Genomic DNA, 17,532 nt, shown 5'->3' with positions numbered 1-17,532 from the left:
ATTTTCAGAAATTCTCAAGAATAATAATAATTATACAAGACTAAGACTCCACTAAAAAACCCAGATAGACCACTGGTTTTTTAAATTTTTCCCAGCACCACGGAAACAATACCTAATTTACACAAATTTTCAAAATTATGAGTAGCGTTTTGACAATTTCGCGACAAGAGGACTTTTTCCACAAAAAAAAGCCTGAAATAACCTCTGACAAGATATAACAAAAAAATAAAAAATTTATTTCGCATCAAGAAAATAATTTTGATCAAGTAAATTACCATTTGCTATCTCGCTATTGAAAAAGGCCATTCGTAAACCAAAAAAGGCTATTCGTAAACCTATCGTATGCCGAAAATCAGAAATCTCTAGGCATAAGACATATCAAGGTGTTCTCATCCCCCTAAATCTTCATTACACAAAATTTATAATCTTTTAATAAGCATTGAGAACCGTAATTTTTTACGTTAAATTCCATTAAGTACATCTAGTCCCTACCATAACTAGCATTGTTTTTTTTTAGTTAAATTAGAAGTAAATATTGAAATTTTTTGTCAAATATATCGAAAGAATAACACCAAGGAACTTAAAAACACACTGAGAAAAAAAAAGGTCTCCTCAAAAAAATAGCTCTGAAACAAATAATAGTAGAATTTAAAAACCTCGTGAATTTAAAGTTGAAACAGCATATACTCATTTTTATGTACAATACGGAGTCTCAAAAGTGATGTGGAGAGGTTCATTGGCAGGATTCGAAGTAAGGCCTTCAGGGTTGTTAGTAGAATGCTCTAACCACTATAGTTGTGCATCTCAGTCCAGGGAAAGTTGTAATTTGTCTAAAGAACTCCCCTAGCCATTCGTCTAAACCCGCTGCGGTGACTATGGTAACGAGGTATAACTATTTCAAGTAGGGGTGTGGGGTCATCGTTTAGGACAGGTTTTGGCTCCGGTCAGCGAGAGAGAGGGAATCTTTTCTTCTGTCTATTGTGTTAGCCTAGAGTGAAGAGAAGCTACCCTCCTTGAAATAAGCTATTCTCGCTTCCATAGCAGCAGATGGACTTGGACTTTGTGGTGGAGGAGTGCTTACCGTAGACAAACTATAGGAAGCTTTAAGTATTGGCCTCTGCAATAACATATCATGGCATGCATTCCATTCACTTTAAAGTTAAGATATAGCGGGAAAAAAGCAAAATGTGAAATTAAAATGACCGATTTCCTGACTAAGCTGTTGGAAACGTATTTTCCAAATTGCAACCCTCTGTACTATTGAAATTGGAAATTAGTATGTCATGCCCAGTTAGTATGTTAAGCAGAATTAGTGTGTATTACATATTAGGAAAACCAAGGTACACAATATGCGAGAACAGTTATCATTATCCTAAATTTACATTAATAAGCAAAATCTGTGATCTTGTAATATATAACTATTTAAAGAGAACCACGATTTTTATGGTAAATCGAAATGTACATTTACTTTTTGTTTCAGATATTTTTTTTAGTCTCATTTTGTCAGTACTACAACTCTTTTGATTAAATTCTAAATAAGTATGGAAAATATATATTTAACATATGCATTAACAATTAAGTTGATTTTGTTTTTCTAAATTGAAAGCATTCTCTTTTTCATAATAAATAAAAATTATCTTCCAATCTTTACTAACACAAGTTTTTCCGTAGTTAATTTCGTTTTCTATATATAAAGCCACATCTAAGAATTAAGAAGAATATTGATGATCTTTCTTTTATCAATTCTAGTAGAGCTTACAAGCCTTATTCATGATCAACTCACGTGCGCCGAATCATTATTCACTAAAACAAATCGAATTTTCTCTATCCAGTCATCTACAGATTACTAGTATTTTCCTTGATTTTTATTACTACTAGTGTATTAATGCATTTTATTTACTTTTTATTGATTCAGATTAATATATTTTTGATTCTTTCCTTCTGATAAATATGTTTTCCATCTCTAACATAAAATTTTAAACCAAACATTGGCTTATCTGTTTATCCCCAAAATAAGTTAGTTATTTAATTTTATATAACCTGGTTGGTAGGGCACTGAACTCACGTCTGGGAGAGCGGCAGTTCAAATTCAGCTGGTCTCCGTGTAATAAATGGTGACAAATTAAACCTCTGGTAGTACTGAATAGGAGATTGATCGTTCTCTGGTTCAGGTAAAATTGCGATCTGTGGATGAATGAATGGATGTATGAATGGGTCCGCCCTATGAGCGGGCAGAAGTCGAAGTCCGCTAAGTGTGTCAGAAATCAAATTCTAGGCCATAGATGGCGCCACTTGAAAACAAGAACAATCGCGCCACTTGCCCTAATGGCCTACGACAACAACAACAACATTTAATTTTATGAAAGTATGTAAAATGGTTAGATAAAATTATTAAATTTATGAACTGTTCGCTGCGGAATAAACTAAGATTGTAGATCACTTTAAGTTCAGTCTAGTTATAAATTGGAAAATTGTGCCTTGCATTAAAAAAAAAATATTTGTTAGCGCACGAAGAAAAAAATTCAGGTAAAATTACCTAACTGCATTTCTGGTCGAAAAAATCATAATTCTGGTTAACAAAAAAAATATATACGGTATTTAAAGCAATTGTTTGGTAATTTCCCGTTCACATAATAACGGTGAAATATAAATTCTGATTTTCAAAATTTTATTCCTTATTACCACAATTTTGTTAAAAATACAAAATTGAAAATTAAATTTATCCAAATAAATGGTTCTTACGCCATTGCAAATAAATTTACCAAATTTTACTGCATTTGCTAAATTTTATTGCATACTATTAAACCATATTTTAATGTCAATTTTACCATAATCGTTACTTAAGTGCTTTCAGGAAACTTGACGAGCATTTTGATTTTCCATAGAGCAAGAAAGACGGTAAATTTTACCGTATTCTAGTACTTTTGACCACACTTTTTTTTCCAGTGCAACAAATTTTTTTAGAGAAATAAGTAATTTTAAACTATAGGAGAAACTTATGTTAATATTATAAAAGTAATAATTTATTTTGCTTTAATTTTATTCTTATTTCCTTCAAATTTATGTCCTTTTAATAAACATTAACCCAACTTTCCAATTACATTTTTATTCACGAAGATTTCCATGAACATTTGCATTTACAAAAACATAAGTTTCCAAACAATTAAAGTGTGGCTCATATTTTTACGAAAATTGTTTATTAAAATTTTTCGACAACCTAATCAGTTTACGATTTTCAAATGATAGCTATATTCATATTATGAACGTTTCATATAATTTCGAAATTCATTTCCAAGTTAAAACTTTTCTTAAACTGTATAATTAAACTAACGATATATGGGTAACTAAATAATTTGTACATGTAATTTTTAACCCACTTTTTCAGGCTAGTTTGACGTCTGCTGTACATATAAGTGACTCTGCTGTCCTTGTAGATATTCTTACCTTGCTTGTTACAAAACCGTAAGTCTTTTTTCATTTTTTTAATTTATTCTTTCGTAGATTCAGACAGATTTCCTCCTATGCCACTGAAGGAAATAGATTCTTTGTCCCTCAGTGGCATAGGATGAAATCTGTCGCTATGTTTCGTCTTACATCTGGACACGATTACCTGAATAAGCATCTATGCCGCATCAACGTGGTTTCTGATCCTTATTTTATTTTATAATCATCGCTGAGCAGTCAACCCAATTTTTGGGTTTCCGACTACTATTGTTCAACTTCGTCGCTTTGTAATTTTGAGTACAATCTAGACAAGAGAACTCCTGGATCAAGCATTGGATGAAATTTTGCCTTCAAGAATGACTTTTTGATGAAACTAACCACATTTGCGTTACATGGAGAGGAAAACCACGAAAACCTCCCATTTTTTAGCTCGATGGCAAAGGGACTCCGTCTACCACTGAGGGCCGGGATAGCCTGGTCGGTAGGGCGCTGGGCCCATGTCCGAGAGTTCGTGGGTTCAAACCCCGCCGGCCGAAAACTCCCCGTGTAGTTGGTGATTGATGCACGTTAAAATCCTATCGAATCACAAAGTCCTCCATGTTCCCATAACAAATAAATACCTCTGGGGGTACTGAATTGGAGATCGATCGTTCTCTGATTCAGGTCAAAATTACGATCTGTGGATGCATGAATGGGTCCGTCTTATAAACAGGTGTGACGTATGATGTTGCAGAAGTCGAATTCTTGGCCATAGATGGCGCCACTGAAAAACAAGAATCGCATTCTCTGCATTAAATTTGCTCGGTTTCGCCAAGCAGGCTTGCTCGTGTGACAAGTGGCATTAGTCACTTTTCTTCTTAAAAAACCATCTTTATAATGTTATTACAAATGCTACCATTAAGGAATGAAAGCTAAAAAATGACAACTTTCACCGGTGAATGTCAACATTCACATAATTGCAAGGTGTACATATCGCAAGGCTCACATAATCTGAAGCATTTGCTAAATATTCTTATTTTTCACTTACACGGGAAGCTTGTCGACATTCTCCGGGTACTAATAGTAAATATTGAATAGGTTGCATTTTCTTTTCCGTTTTTTAGATGTTCACTGGTATTTCTTAAGGTTAAGTGCCACTGCATGTCATACATTTGTCGGATATTTTTAATACTGGTGCTTTTCTTTACGATACTAACTCTCTGTATGCATTTGCCCGGTATTCCCTACACTGATGTATTTTAGGATAAATGCCACTGCCAAATTAAAAAAAAATAATTAATGATGCCAAATGTACAAGAATATATGATAGTAATGCGTATAATAAAGAAAACTTAATGTTGGCATTCACCGCAGGACATTCTCAAGTTTCAACCATTCACAGCAACACTTATTAATTTAATAATATAAAAAAAGTTATCGTTATTTAAATTTTTAAGTACACCAAACATTTCATATTATATAAATTTATTAGTCATTTAAAATCAATCTTTTTTTTTTATTTGCTCTTTATCTAAATGTCTTCTTTTAACATCTCCAATAATTAGAAATGTTCCTTCAACATTCAAAGATTTCTAAGATTTTAATTTAAAAAAATTTTATAAATATGTGAAAGAAAGAAATTTAATTAATGTTTATTAGTATGTTGTATTTTTTTAATTAATAGAAATTCATAACACTAACTAGTAAAAAATAAATTTTCAAAAATTAATTTAGATTGCAAAGAAGGAATTCCAATTACACGAGCTTAATCCGTAAGACCGCTTCTCTATATATTGAATTAATTCGCAATCATTCTATACGATAGCATAGGAAACTTTAGAAAGATTTAAAAACTGTAATTTATACTTTCGATGGATTTAATTTAAAATAAATTGTTATCGTTAGTGAAATTTTTTGGTGCATGCGAGAAAAATACAATAATATAAAATTTCATAACGGTGTAAGATAATAAACTTTTAAATATGTCACTTTCTACAGACATTTGATTACATTTTTAAAATCGAGACAGTTTTAAAATCAATTTTTTTTTTCTAGAACTGCCTGGACGTTAGATATTTGCCAACTTCTTTTGCCAGTAATCTGTGACTTGTTGAAAAGCAAATATGAAACGTAAGTAATCAAAGTATTGATGTTTTTATAACTACAATTCCAACTTGAATACAATTTGTATCAAAACTACTCAACCAAGCAAGTAATGTCATCAAAATATATATCTTGAAATTGTGCTAAAAGTATATTCTTTAAAGAAGACCCCGAAAGAGTATTCATCGTGCTTCCGGGAAAAATTCCAGATCAAATTACGGTAAAATCCTTTTTTATCGGTACATGTTACGGAATAAAAAGTTTGATGTACCACAATTTTTATAGTAATAATTACCGTATGTATAAATGAATAACTCTAATTAAATAAATATTACTGTAATAATGACGGTATAGTATTTTACCCCAAAAAGGGATTTAAAGGATGACACACCCAAAGTGCCGGTACTTTATACTGCAGTTTGAACCGAATTTTTTTACAATGTAGCCATGAATCTCATTTTGCAAAATGTTCGAACTCGGGTACACTACAGTAGAACACGGAGAAAAGAAATTTCTAATTAAATTACCTTACTGTATGATAATGGCGTTTCTGGTTAAAANTATATGTTTATTCAGAGAAAGTACGTTTTTGTGTCTGATTTCGTAACTTAATTAATAGTTAGCACTAATTAATTAGCATATTTGAGGTCACCCCCAGGAACCATTAAGATTGACACTTAGTTCGTGAAAATCGGATCATTAGAACGAAAGTTATTCAGGGTGATATCTTTTTTTTTTTTTGCGGACTGTACATTGCGTGATCTCCACGAAGAGATGGACTTGCCTCACCTGTTTAGATACCTTGCTCTTCACTTGACATCAATCTGGGAACGCTACAGGGCTGCTCGCTTTCATTTGTAGATTAAATGTCGTCTTTTTAGTATTCAATAGTTTTTTAATGTGCCAGTGAAAGTAAAAGGAATTAATCTTTCCCTATCCGTTATCTCAATGAGATGCAAACTACAAATACAACTTAACAGTTGAAAGGACGGAAAAGTATATAATTGCACTCTGCATCTTGCCCAAATCTCGATGCGTATACGTATTCAAATCCTACTGTAAATAAAGAAGATGATAAAAAAAATACAACATGGTATCTGGATCTTAAGGATGTTTTAAAAACGACCATTTTTTTCTTCTTAAATAACCATCTTTATATTGTAATTACATATGTTACCGTTAAAGAACGAATGTTGGAAAATGACAACTTTCACCGGTGAATGTCACCATTCACATAATCGCAAGGCGTTTGTCCGAAGCATTTGCTAAATATTTTCCACTTACACTGGCAACTTGTCGACATTCTCCGGGTACTAATGGTAAATATTGAATAGGTCGGTGAGTTGCATTTTCTTTCCTGTTTTTTAGGCGTTCACTGGTATTTTTAAAGGTTAAGTGCCACTGCATGTTATACATTTATCAGATATTTTTAATACTGGTGTTTTTTTAAGATACTAACTCTCTGTATGCATTTGCACGGTATTCCCTACACTGATGTTATTTAGGATAAATGCCACTGCCAAATTTAAAAAAAATTTAATGATGCCAAATATACAAGAATGTATAATAATAATGCGTATAATATAAAAAATATAATGTTGGCATTCACCGGAGGACATTCTCCAGTTTCGACCATTCACAGCAACACTTATTGATTCAATAATATAGAAAAAAGTTACCGTTATTTACATTTTTAAATGCACCAAACATTTCAAATTATATAAATTTATTAGTCATTTAAAATCAATCTCATTTTTTTATTTGCGCCTTATCTAAATTTCTTCTTTTAACATCTCCAATAATTAGAAAGGTTCCTTCAACATTCAAAGATTTCTAAGATTTTAATCTTGAAAAATGTAATAAATAAATAAAAGAAATAAATTTAATTAATGTTTATTAGTATGCTGTATTTTCTTTTAATTAATAGAAATTTACAGCACTAACTAGTAAAAAATAAACTTTCAAAAATTAATTTAGACTGCAAAGAAGGAATTCCAATTGCACGAGCTTAATCCTTAAGACCGCTTTTCAATATATTGAATTAATTTTCAATCATTCTATACGATTACATAGAAAACTTTAGAAAGATTTAAAAACTGTAATTTATACTTTCGACGGATTTAATTTAAAATAAATGGTTATCGTTAGTGAGATTTTTTTGCGCATGCGAGAAAAATATAATAATATAAAATTTCATAACGGTGTAAGATAATTAACTTTTAAATATGTCACTTTCTACAGACATTTGATTACATTTTTAAAATCGAGACAGTTTTAAAATCAATTTTTTTTTCTAGAACTGCCTGGACGTTAGATATTTGCCAACTTCTTTTGCCAGTAATCTGTGACTTGTTGAAAAGCAAATATGAAACGTAAGTAATCAAAGTATTGATGTTTTTATAACTACAATTCCAACTTGAATACAATTTGTATCAAAACTACTCAGCCAAGTAAGTAATGTCATCAAAACATAGATCTTTAGATTGTGCTAAAAGAATATTCTTTAAAGAAGACCTCGAAAGAATATTCATTGTGCTTCCGGGAAAAATTCCAGATCAAATTACTGTAAAATCCATTTTAATCGAGACATGTTACGGAATAAAAAATTTGATGTACCGCAATTTTTCTAGCAATAATTACTGTATGTATAAATGAATAACTCTAATTAAATAAATATTACTGTAATAATGACGGTATAGTATTTTACCCCAAAAAGGGATTATATGGATGATACACCCAAAGTGCCGGTACTTTATACCGTAATTTAAACCGAATTTTTTTTATAATGTAGCCATGAATCTAATTTTGTAAAATGCCATATCTCATTTTGCAAAATGTTCTAACTCGAGAACGCTGCAGTAGCACACGGAGAAAAGAAATTTCTAATTAAATTACCTTACTGTATGATAATGGCGTTTTTGGTTAAAAGAACCACAATTCTAACCGTCCTTCTCGCTCCCGTGAAAATGACGGGGTGAAGTTTCGCCCTCTATTTCTCTCTCCCGTGATATTGACGGGCTGGAGTGTTCAGTAGTAACGCGCCTATAAAAATAAACTAATTTATTTCTTTTTCCCGGAAAACATTTCATTTCTCATTTTACACACCAGATGGCAGTACCAGGCTATTTTTAAGGTAATTGTAGATAGTTAGTTTATTTTAAACTAGTTGCAGCACTAATCAAATACGTAATACAAATACAAAAGACAAAAAATAGGCACTTTTATGACCATTTTCTTAAAAATTAACCGACCGTTAAGGGGTTAATAAAACCAAAATATACGGTGTTTAAGTCATTCATTTGGTAATTTTTTCGTTCATATGGTAATGATTAACTGGAAATTCTAATTTTCAAAATTATAGTTCTTATTACCATACATAAGTAAAAAATATAAAACTGTAGCGTAAATTTAACCGAATAAATTTTAGTTTATGCTCTGCTCCAAAGATATCATGATAAAATTACCACATTTACCTAATTTTATCACATATTTAAAACCATATTTTATTGTTAAATTTACCAAATATGTATCTAGTAAAATGTATCTAGTTTTTTGATGTTCCCATAAAACCAGAAACACGATACAATATTTTGGTAGCTTTGACCGTCGTTCTCTTTTTTCCGTACATATATTATTAACGCAATTTCATTTATTGATATAAGTCTCACTTCTATTATATGTTTAGTTTAAAAATCATTAACATATTTTGTGCCAAAAAAATAATTTTATTTCACCCCCTGATTGTTTTTGCATGAAATTAGTAATTTTTATAAGTTTTGGTTAAGTTCAGATAATCTATTATTGGTATTAACTTACGCTTTTATGTAATTAAGAAATTTATGTGTGGAAGTTCTCAATAAAAATGAGTACTTTAAAATTAAGGAAATAAAATTGGAACTAATTGTTTAAATTAATGGAATCTTGGAATTAATGGTTTAAATAAAAGAAAGTTATAGATATATTTTATGTATTTAATTTAAATTTCATTACTTAATCAGCGAGGTTTGCATTAACTCCGTTATAAGAACGTAGTTAATCGCTAATAAAAATTTCGTTATAAGAACGTAAATACTAATAACGAAAGAACTTTCATTCGTTCGTTATTAGTATTTAATATTTCTATTAATTTTTGCACCTACGAGGATAGAATCTTGTAATCGAAAATACGACCGAATCTGACCTAATAGAACCTAATCTGACCTACCGCCAAATCTGACCTATTGCAAAATAGAATTAACTATTTGATGCAGAATTTTCATTAAACATAGTTTTCATAATTTTTTTTATTGTTTTGTATTAATTTAGTTCAAAATAAATAAAGAGTATTATCTTCAGCATTTTTATAATTTATGGTTTTGAAATATAGCATGAGGCACCCGTGTCTTTTTTTGTGTTAAAGATAAAATCTTTCAAACAATATTTTTTTTCATTTGAAACTCATTTGTAGCTATTTAGATCTAAAAGAAACAGTGATTCATCATTGAAATTTCTTTAATTTTCAAAATTTATTATTGATAATTTTTTTTATGTAAATAAAAAAAATTTCCATCTGCTCTCCTATTTTATTTTATATTTTAAAACAAAAATAATTCCGTTTATCTAACAGTATTTTTAGTAACTATTAAACTGTTTTTTAGTAATTAAAAATACCAAAATACTAATANTATAATTAGAGCGTCCGAAAAATATTAAAGAGGGACACTGGTGTCCCATCTGCATCAAAGGGTTAATCGTCAATCGATCGAAATTTCAAGCACTTTCCTTCTAACTAATGTTCTCAAATTGCAATAGGAGCTGATCCAATGCAACTAAAAATTGCTGCCTAAATAGAACAAACAAAATTTTATCATTTATCACCAATCTATAGGTCAATCATTTTCTGGCGTAACAAATAGACGCAAAACTAAAAAGAACAAAATGATTAAAGGGAATAAAACTTGAAAAAAAAACTACTTTTTTCAAATGGAAAAAAAAGAGGAGAAAATAGTTTTATTTTTGTCCAAGCTAAAGCGAAAAACATTGGCTATCTCTTATGTAATAAATCTCTTTCATAATCTAAAATTTCCTCTGTGTATTTTGAATGTGAAGCACCTTGCGTTTTTAATTTTTATGATTGACAAAAATGAAATTTCTTCTTTTTTAGACAAGTTGAAAACGCAGTTTTAATTTTTTTTTATGTTATGTTTTTTTTATGTTTTTCTTATGTTATTTTATGTTATTAATCATTTTATCATTATTACAGAATACATTTAAAGTGTACTTCATACTTACTTTGGTTTTAAAATATACTACTTGTGTGCTTGTGGGATTAATTTAAACTTGTTGCTTACATGGTTAATTTTAAATCACAGTCACTTCATCTATTTTTTTTTTTAAAAACTGTTCTCCAAGAGAGTTTTCTCATTTTTCTTATAGAAAATGAAAGAATTTCAAAGTACTAATCAAATTACTTTATACAAACATTCGAAAGTTAATGTTAGCTAGATAGTTAAAATAAGATATACCTCCAGTGTTTGTGTTAGAAAGTAGAAGTAAGGAATTTAAACTTCCTAAAAAAAATACTTCCGGTGAAGTTGAATTTTAATCATTTTTTAACGTTTCAGCTAATTGCATTAGTTTCGAAAGAAAAATACAATTTGAAGTACTAATAGAATTAATTGCGTTTTCTTTTTATCTGAAAACTTTAACTAGATTGTTTCAGCTTATTACTTTCCTGTCTGCAAAAGTAATTGCGTTACACAAAAAAAGTAATTGCAATAACATACTATAATTTGCAACAAGATAATGGAAAGATATAATAGGTTTTTTTTAAATTTGTTATAACTTTGTAACAATATGCAGCATAAGTAAAAAGACAAAACTCAACAATATTTCTTAATTAAATTTGACATCTATATATAACAAATTTATTCAAAATATGAATTTAATTAATATTGATTTTTTATGAAATACTTCTTATTGAATGGAGAATCCATTTGAATAATTGAAATCATACTTAATTAAATAATATGACAATTTTGATTGCTAGCAAAAGGTTTTAATAAAATAAAGAAGTAACTTTGAGTGTTTTTAAATTACATTAAATGGACAATATAAAATAATAAATAAAATTATAAAGTAAACCTAAAGTAAAGAATTTTGAAGAATATTTAGGAAACATTATTTAAATCAACCTAAATCTATAGAGAAACATCTATAGAAAGACATATAATTCAGAAAATAGTTAAATTCAATTAAAACTGTAAAAATAAATAAATAAAACAAAACTAAACAATTAATTATAGAACAATTTTTCGTGGAAAATAATAGTAATAAAATGAAAATTGAGAATTGTAAATATTTTCTCTTTTCATCGATTTCTAACCTCAAATTATATTGGGAAAAAAATAATATTTAGATAAAGAAAGAAAATAAGAAAGGAAAATAATAATAATAAAATGAAAGTAGAAAATTATAAATATTTCCTCGTTTCATCTCTTTCTAACCTCAAATTATGGAAACTATAAACAAATAATAATAATTAGATTTAAAAAAAGGAAAAGAAAGGAATATTATTAATAAAATGAAAATGAAGAATTTTAAATATTTTCTCTTTTTACCTGCTATTCCCAAATTATATTGGAAACTATAAAAAAATAATAATTATAATAATAAAAAAAAATTATAAATAATAATAAAAAAAAAAGAAAAGAAAATATAATAATAATAGAATTAAAATAGAGAATTATAAATATTTTCTCTTTTCATCTCTTTCTAATCTCAAATTAAATTGGAAACTAGAAAAAAATAATAATTTGATTAAAAAAGAAAATAGAGAACTATAGATATTTTCCCTCTTCATCTTTTTCTATTCTCAAATTATGTTGGAAACAGTAAAAAAAAATAATAATTTGATAAAAAAAAAGGAAAGAAAATATAATAATAATAATAAAATGAAAATAGAGAATTATAAATATTTTCTCTTTTCCTCTCTTTCTATTCTCAAATTATATTGGAAACTAAAGAAGAATTAATAATAATAAGATAAAAAGAATAGAACTAAAAATCGAAAACTAAAAACTAGCTTTAATTTTTTTTTTACGGAAAAAATGCCTTGTCACTATACGTTAATCTATTCATGCTAATAGCATAGTTCTGCAATAAGTAATAAATTCGCAGTTTTACAAGATAGCTTCATTATTTTTGGATTCAACTTCTATTTACAACACATTAACTATAATGATATTATTATTTTTCAGATATATCGTTATTGGGTGCATGTCTTTGAAATTAATAGTGAAGAATTTTGCTCAGGTCATAAAGTTCAATATGTCTTCTCATAAAGGTATAGGAATTGACATATCACGAGAAGAGAGGTAAAAAAAATATCATTTATTTCTTTTGTTACATCCTCTTAATCTTCTTAACTAAGCACTATTTTTTACTAAAGTTAGATTGCTTTTAATTGACCATTTAAACACAGTTATTCATAAGTTCGTCTAAATAAGAGCGTAGGAAAAAAAATTAAAATTATTCAGTTGACCATCATAAAAAAGACCTTTTGAGAGAAAGTAATAAAATTTTGTATAAAAGTATTGTAAAATATGTGCTCAAGAACAGTGTTAAAAACGGTTATCTTGTTATTACGGTTACAGTTATTCTTGCAAAATATCAACATTTTTGAATTGCAACGCCAACTTTTCTCATCAAAGTAAGAAGATCCTAGAAGATAAAGTTGGAAAGATATTTTAAGTATGAATACTGGCGACGCTCGACACATACAAATAGTTTATGAAGCAGCATACAAATCCTTGCGTTTTTTTCTTTCTCCCAATTGTCTTCAAAACTCGTCTGGAAGAGATGAAGCACTAACTCGTCTAGTATTTATAAAATATGCATTTTTCTTCCTTTTCAGCACGAATACTGGCGACGCCTTATTCCCTGCCAAAAATATCGTTGCAACTCCGTTTTAATTTCCCTATTATGCTGATAACATTTCGATGAAAAAGTTTAGTGTTCAAAACTTCTATTTGGAAATTTTGAAAGTTTATTCAAGTAACTACACAGACAATTGGATGCTGCTCGTGCTGAAACATAATGTTTAAAATAATATAACATGCATGTTTGACCCTACCAATCTTACTAAATGCAACGACTTGCAAGTCCGAAATTAACTTTTGTACTAATCCTTAAGGTTTCGACATAATTTTTTTTTAAATTAAGCTCAAATAAAATTTTAATTTTATGTTTGCTAAGCAGGGGTACTAAAATTATGAATTTAAAGTATATAAAAATTTAAGTTAAATTTAATTGAATTAAACTTATTTTTAAGAAAAATTAAAGTAGTTAATGTATTTTTGAAATATGAGTGATGGTCACTTAAAACTTTGAGCTTAAAAATTACACACCAACAGTTTTACAACAAATTGATCAAGAAACTTCAGAATATTGTTTTTTCTAGATCAATACTGTGATTACCTGTGTTTTCAAATAGGCTTTAAAAAATTTCATAAAGACAATGAATTAGAGCTAAATATATTTTTTATTATTGAATTTTTAAAAAATATTCTAAATGTTTTTACTTAAAACTTGATAAAAAAAAAAACAAATTCATACTTAGTCCTTAGATTTTTGTTCAAAACATTACAAAAATGATACAAAATCTACAGATAGAATTTCCAAGAATTTTATAATAATTTTTTTTCCATGTGTCTTAGCGTAAGGACATTTTTAAAAATCACCAATCTCCAGAAAACGCAAGAAAATTCTGACACGAAAAAAGAAATTTAAAGTTCGAAAATTAATTTCTGAAATTGAATTTTATTTGTCTTAAAAATATAATTAGTTCAAATGCAAAAAAGGTTAAAATACTCAAAACATAAAAAATTAACATAAATTTTGGTTTCTTTTTCGGAAATTTATTTTCAGTTCCATCTATCAGCATATGAAAAACAACAACTGCATTTAAAAATCTAGAGATAAAAAAGTTTAAAGGGTTTTTTTTTTGGTGAGCAAATGAAAAGTTCAAATATGCATTGTGAAAAAATCGATATTTTCGTCGAAATTGCTGATTTTCACCCTGTCGGATTCCTATCATAATTTACAATTCCGAAAAAGTAAAAATCTCTAACTCTACTTTTTAGCCTAAACCTGGATTTGAGTACGTAAATATTTTTATCGAAATTGCTGCTTTTCACCCAGTCGGATACCTTAAAAAGCATAATTTACAGTTCCAAAAAAATGTAAAAATCTCTAACTAGTTTTTTTTTTTAAAAAACCTAAACCTGGATTTAAGTAGGTAAATATTTCCGTCGAAATTGCTGATTTTCACCCAGTCGGATACCTTTCACAGTTCCAAAAAAATGTAAAAATCTCTAACTAGTTTTTTTTTGTTTTTTTAAACCTAAACCTGGATTTAAGTAGGTAAATATTTTCGTCGAAATTGCTGATTTTCACCCAGTCGGATACCTTAAAAGCATAATTCACAGTTCCAAAAAAATGCAAAAATCTCTAACTCGTCTTTTTTAAACCTAAACCTGGATTTAAGTAGGTAAATATTTTCATCGAAATGGCTGATTTTCACCCAGTCGTATACCTCAAAAAGCATAATTTACAATTCCAAAAAAATGTAAAAATTTCTAACTCGTTTTTTTTAAACCTAAACCTGGATTTAAGTAGGTAAATATTTTCATCGAAATGGCTGATTTTCACCCAATCGGATACCTCAAAAAGCATAATTTACAATTCCAAAAAAATGTAAAAATCTCTAACTCGTTTTTTTTAAACCTAAACCTGGATTTAAGTAGGTAAATATTTTCATCGAAATGGCTGATTTTCACCCAGTCGGATACCTCAAAAAGCATAATTTGCAATTCCAAAAAAATGTAAAAATCTCTAACTCGTTTTTTTAAAATCTAAACCTGGATTTAAGAAGGTAAATATTTTCATCGAAATCGCTGATTTTCACCCTGTCGGATACCTTAAAAAGCATAAATTAAAATTCCAAAATAATATAAAAATCACTAACTCATTTTTTTTACCTGGATTTAATTGGTTAAAATAAATATCTACCTTATTTAAATAAAGTAACCGAATCTTTTGCGCTTGATTAAAGTTGTAATATCTCTTATGATCCTAATTTGTAATCTATTTCAGACATAAGAAATGTCGAGTATGCTTCAACCACTTAATGTCTTTGAGATCTTTGGTACTTCAGAGGCAATCAACGGAGGGACCCATTGGAAAATTATTTACGGAACTATATGAGCTACTTAAAGTACTAGAACGATAAATTAATTAATTTTGAACAGAGAGGAACTAATTCAAGTGTAATTGTGAGATATATTTGTAATACAAGTTTTTAATGGTACTCTATTGAAAGTAAAATTATACTTGATATGTTGTTTTTATAATAAAACGAATGTCTAGCATGTTTTGTCTCTTCTTTATAGAAAAAAAAACATCAAGGATTATTTCTAATTGTATAATGTTCCGTAGACAAATAATTTTATGTTCTTTAAAAAAATGTAAATGTAATTCTTATTTTGTCTTTAAATATAAGCTATTTTGTACTGAAGGTTATTTTGAAGATTAAGTACCAACTTACTTTTAAGGGATTCAAAAAGTAGTATAATATTATAATTATAATATTATAATTGTAATATTATAATTGTAATATTATAATTATAATTATCACCGTCGTTGAACCCAATTTTTGGGGTTTACGACTACTAATGTTCAACTCCGTATCCTTGTAATTTGGAACCCAATCCAAAAGACAAGGGAACTCTTGAATCAAGTCTTGGGAGAAATTTGCCTTCTTGCAGGGCGTTTTGATGGAACTAACCAGCATTTGCGTCTCATGGTGGGGAAAACCTCGAAAAACCTCCATGGTTTTTGCCCGACAGCAGGGAGATTCTAGCCTACCACTGAGAATATTTTATTATGTAAGCACTGCGGTCAGTACAAGTCGGATGCGGAATTCGTAACGACCAGCCATCGCTGGGATTCGAAAACGGTTCACCTCAGTGGGAAAAAGTATAATTCATTTCATACTTTATTTAATAACCGTCGTTGAACACTCGACCTAATTTTTGGTTTACGACTAGTAATGTTCAACTCCGTAGCCTTGTAATTTTGAACCAATGCAGAAGACAAAGAAACTCCTGGATCAGCCTGCGCCAGAGGTATGATTTGTTATGGGAACATGGAGGACTTCGTGACTCGACAAATTTAACGTACATCAGTCACCATTTACTACACGGGGAGTCTTCGGCCGACAGGGGTGGAACCCACTCCCTCTGGAACATGGGACCAGTGCCCTACCAACCAGGCTATCCCGGCCCTTTATGGGGAAAAGTATAATAATTATTAATGAAAACAGTGGGGAACATGTTTCTTTTTGTCGCATGAGATTTTTTTCTAACAGATCTTCGAATCGCTGATTTCAAATCTGCAATCGGTTTCTTTCTCTAAACTGCAGTTATTTTTTATGAAATATTTAATCTATTTCTATCCAACATGTACAAGTTTCAAAACGTTACATGCAACAAGTGATCGTGTAAAAGTTACAAGACAAACTTCCAGGGGAGTTAGGGTACATCATTAAAATTAAAAGGAAATAATCATTAGAATGCTTAAGAAATGTCGCTCTGGGGATGCTTCCCTGCTATAAACTATTTGGAAGCATGGGAGGAAACAGTTGATAATAGAAGAAACGCCCTTAGCCGAGTACGACGACATTTCTGTTCTTGGATCCCTATGCAGTTTTAATCTAGATGATGTGCCATTAACTTCCCTAGAAGTTTGTTGCGACATTCACGCGACACTCTGTTATACATAACGTTATATTTCGACACAAAATAGACTGAAAATTCAATTTTAAAAACTCTTTCGCTTTAGGAGCAAAATTAATTTCAGATTTGAAATTCAGATTAGGCAAGATCACGTCTTTGTATAAACACAACAAAAAAATTTGTTTCCCTGTGTAATTCTTCAAACTTTTTAATTTGAATTAAAATAGATAAT

The 17,532-nt window shown here is 29.1% G+C and overlaps 1 protein-coding gene across 1 annotated transcript in view; it reads left to right on the top strand.

Moving 5' to 3' along the window:
- LOC107447723 (katanin p80 WD40 repeat-containing subunit B1) overlaps positions 1-15,937 on the top strand; it is a gene marked incomplete in the record, with an annotated part of 103,034 nt that extends 87,097 nt beyond the window's left edge. The window contains 4 exon segments of the mRNA XM_071188269.1: positions 3,386-3,462; positions 5,479-5,553; positions 12,765-12,881; positions 15,661-15,937. Coding sequence (XP_071044370.1) covers positions 3,386-3,462; positions 5,479-5,553; positions 12,765-12,881; positions 15,661-15,796 — 405 coding nt within the window.
- Positions 15,938-17,532: the final 1,595 nt, after the last annotated feature.

Source organism: Parasteatoda tepidariorum, chromosome 2 (genome assembly GCF_043381705.1).
Source record: "Parasteatoda tepidariorum isolate YZ-2023 chromosome 2, CAS_Ptep_4.0, whole genome shotgun sequence".
Lineage (NCBI taxonomy): Eukaryota > Metazoa > Arthropoda > Arachnida > Araneae > Theridiidae > Parasteatoda > Parasteatoda tepidariorum.
The sequence above is the reverse complement of the archived record's forward strand: the minus strand, read 5'-3'. Positions and strand labels throughout refer to the sequence as shown.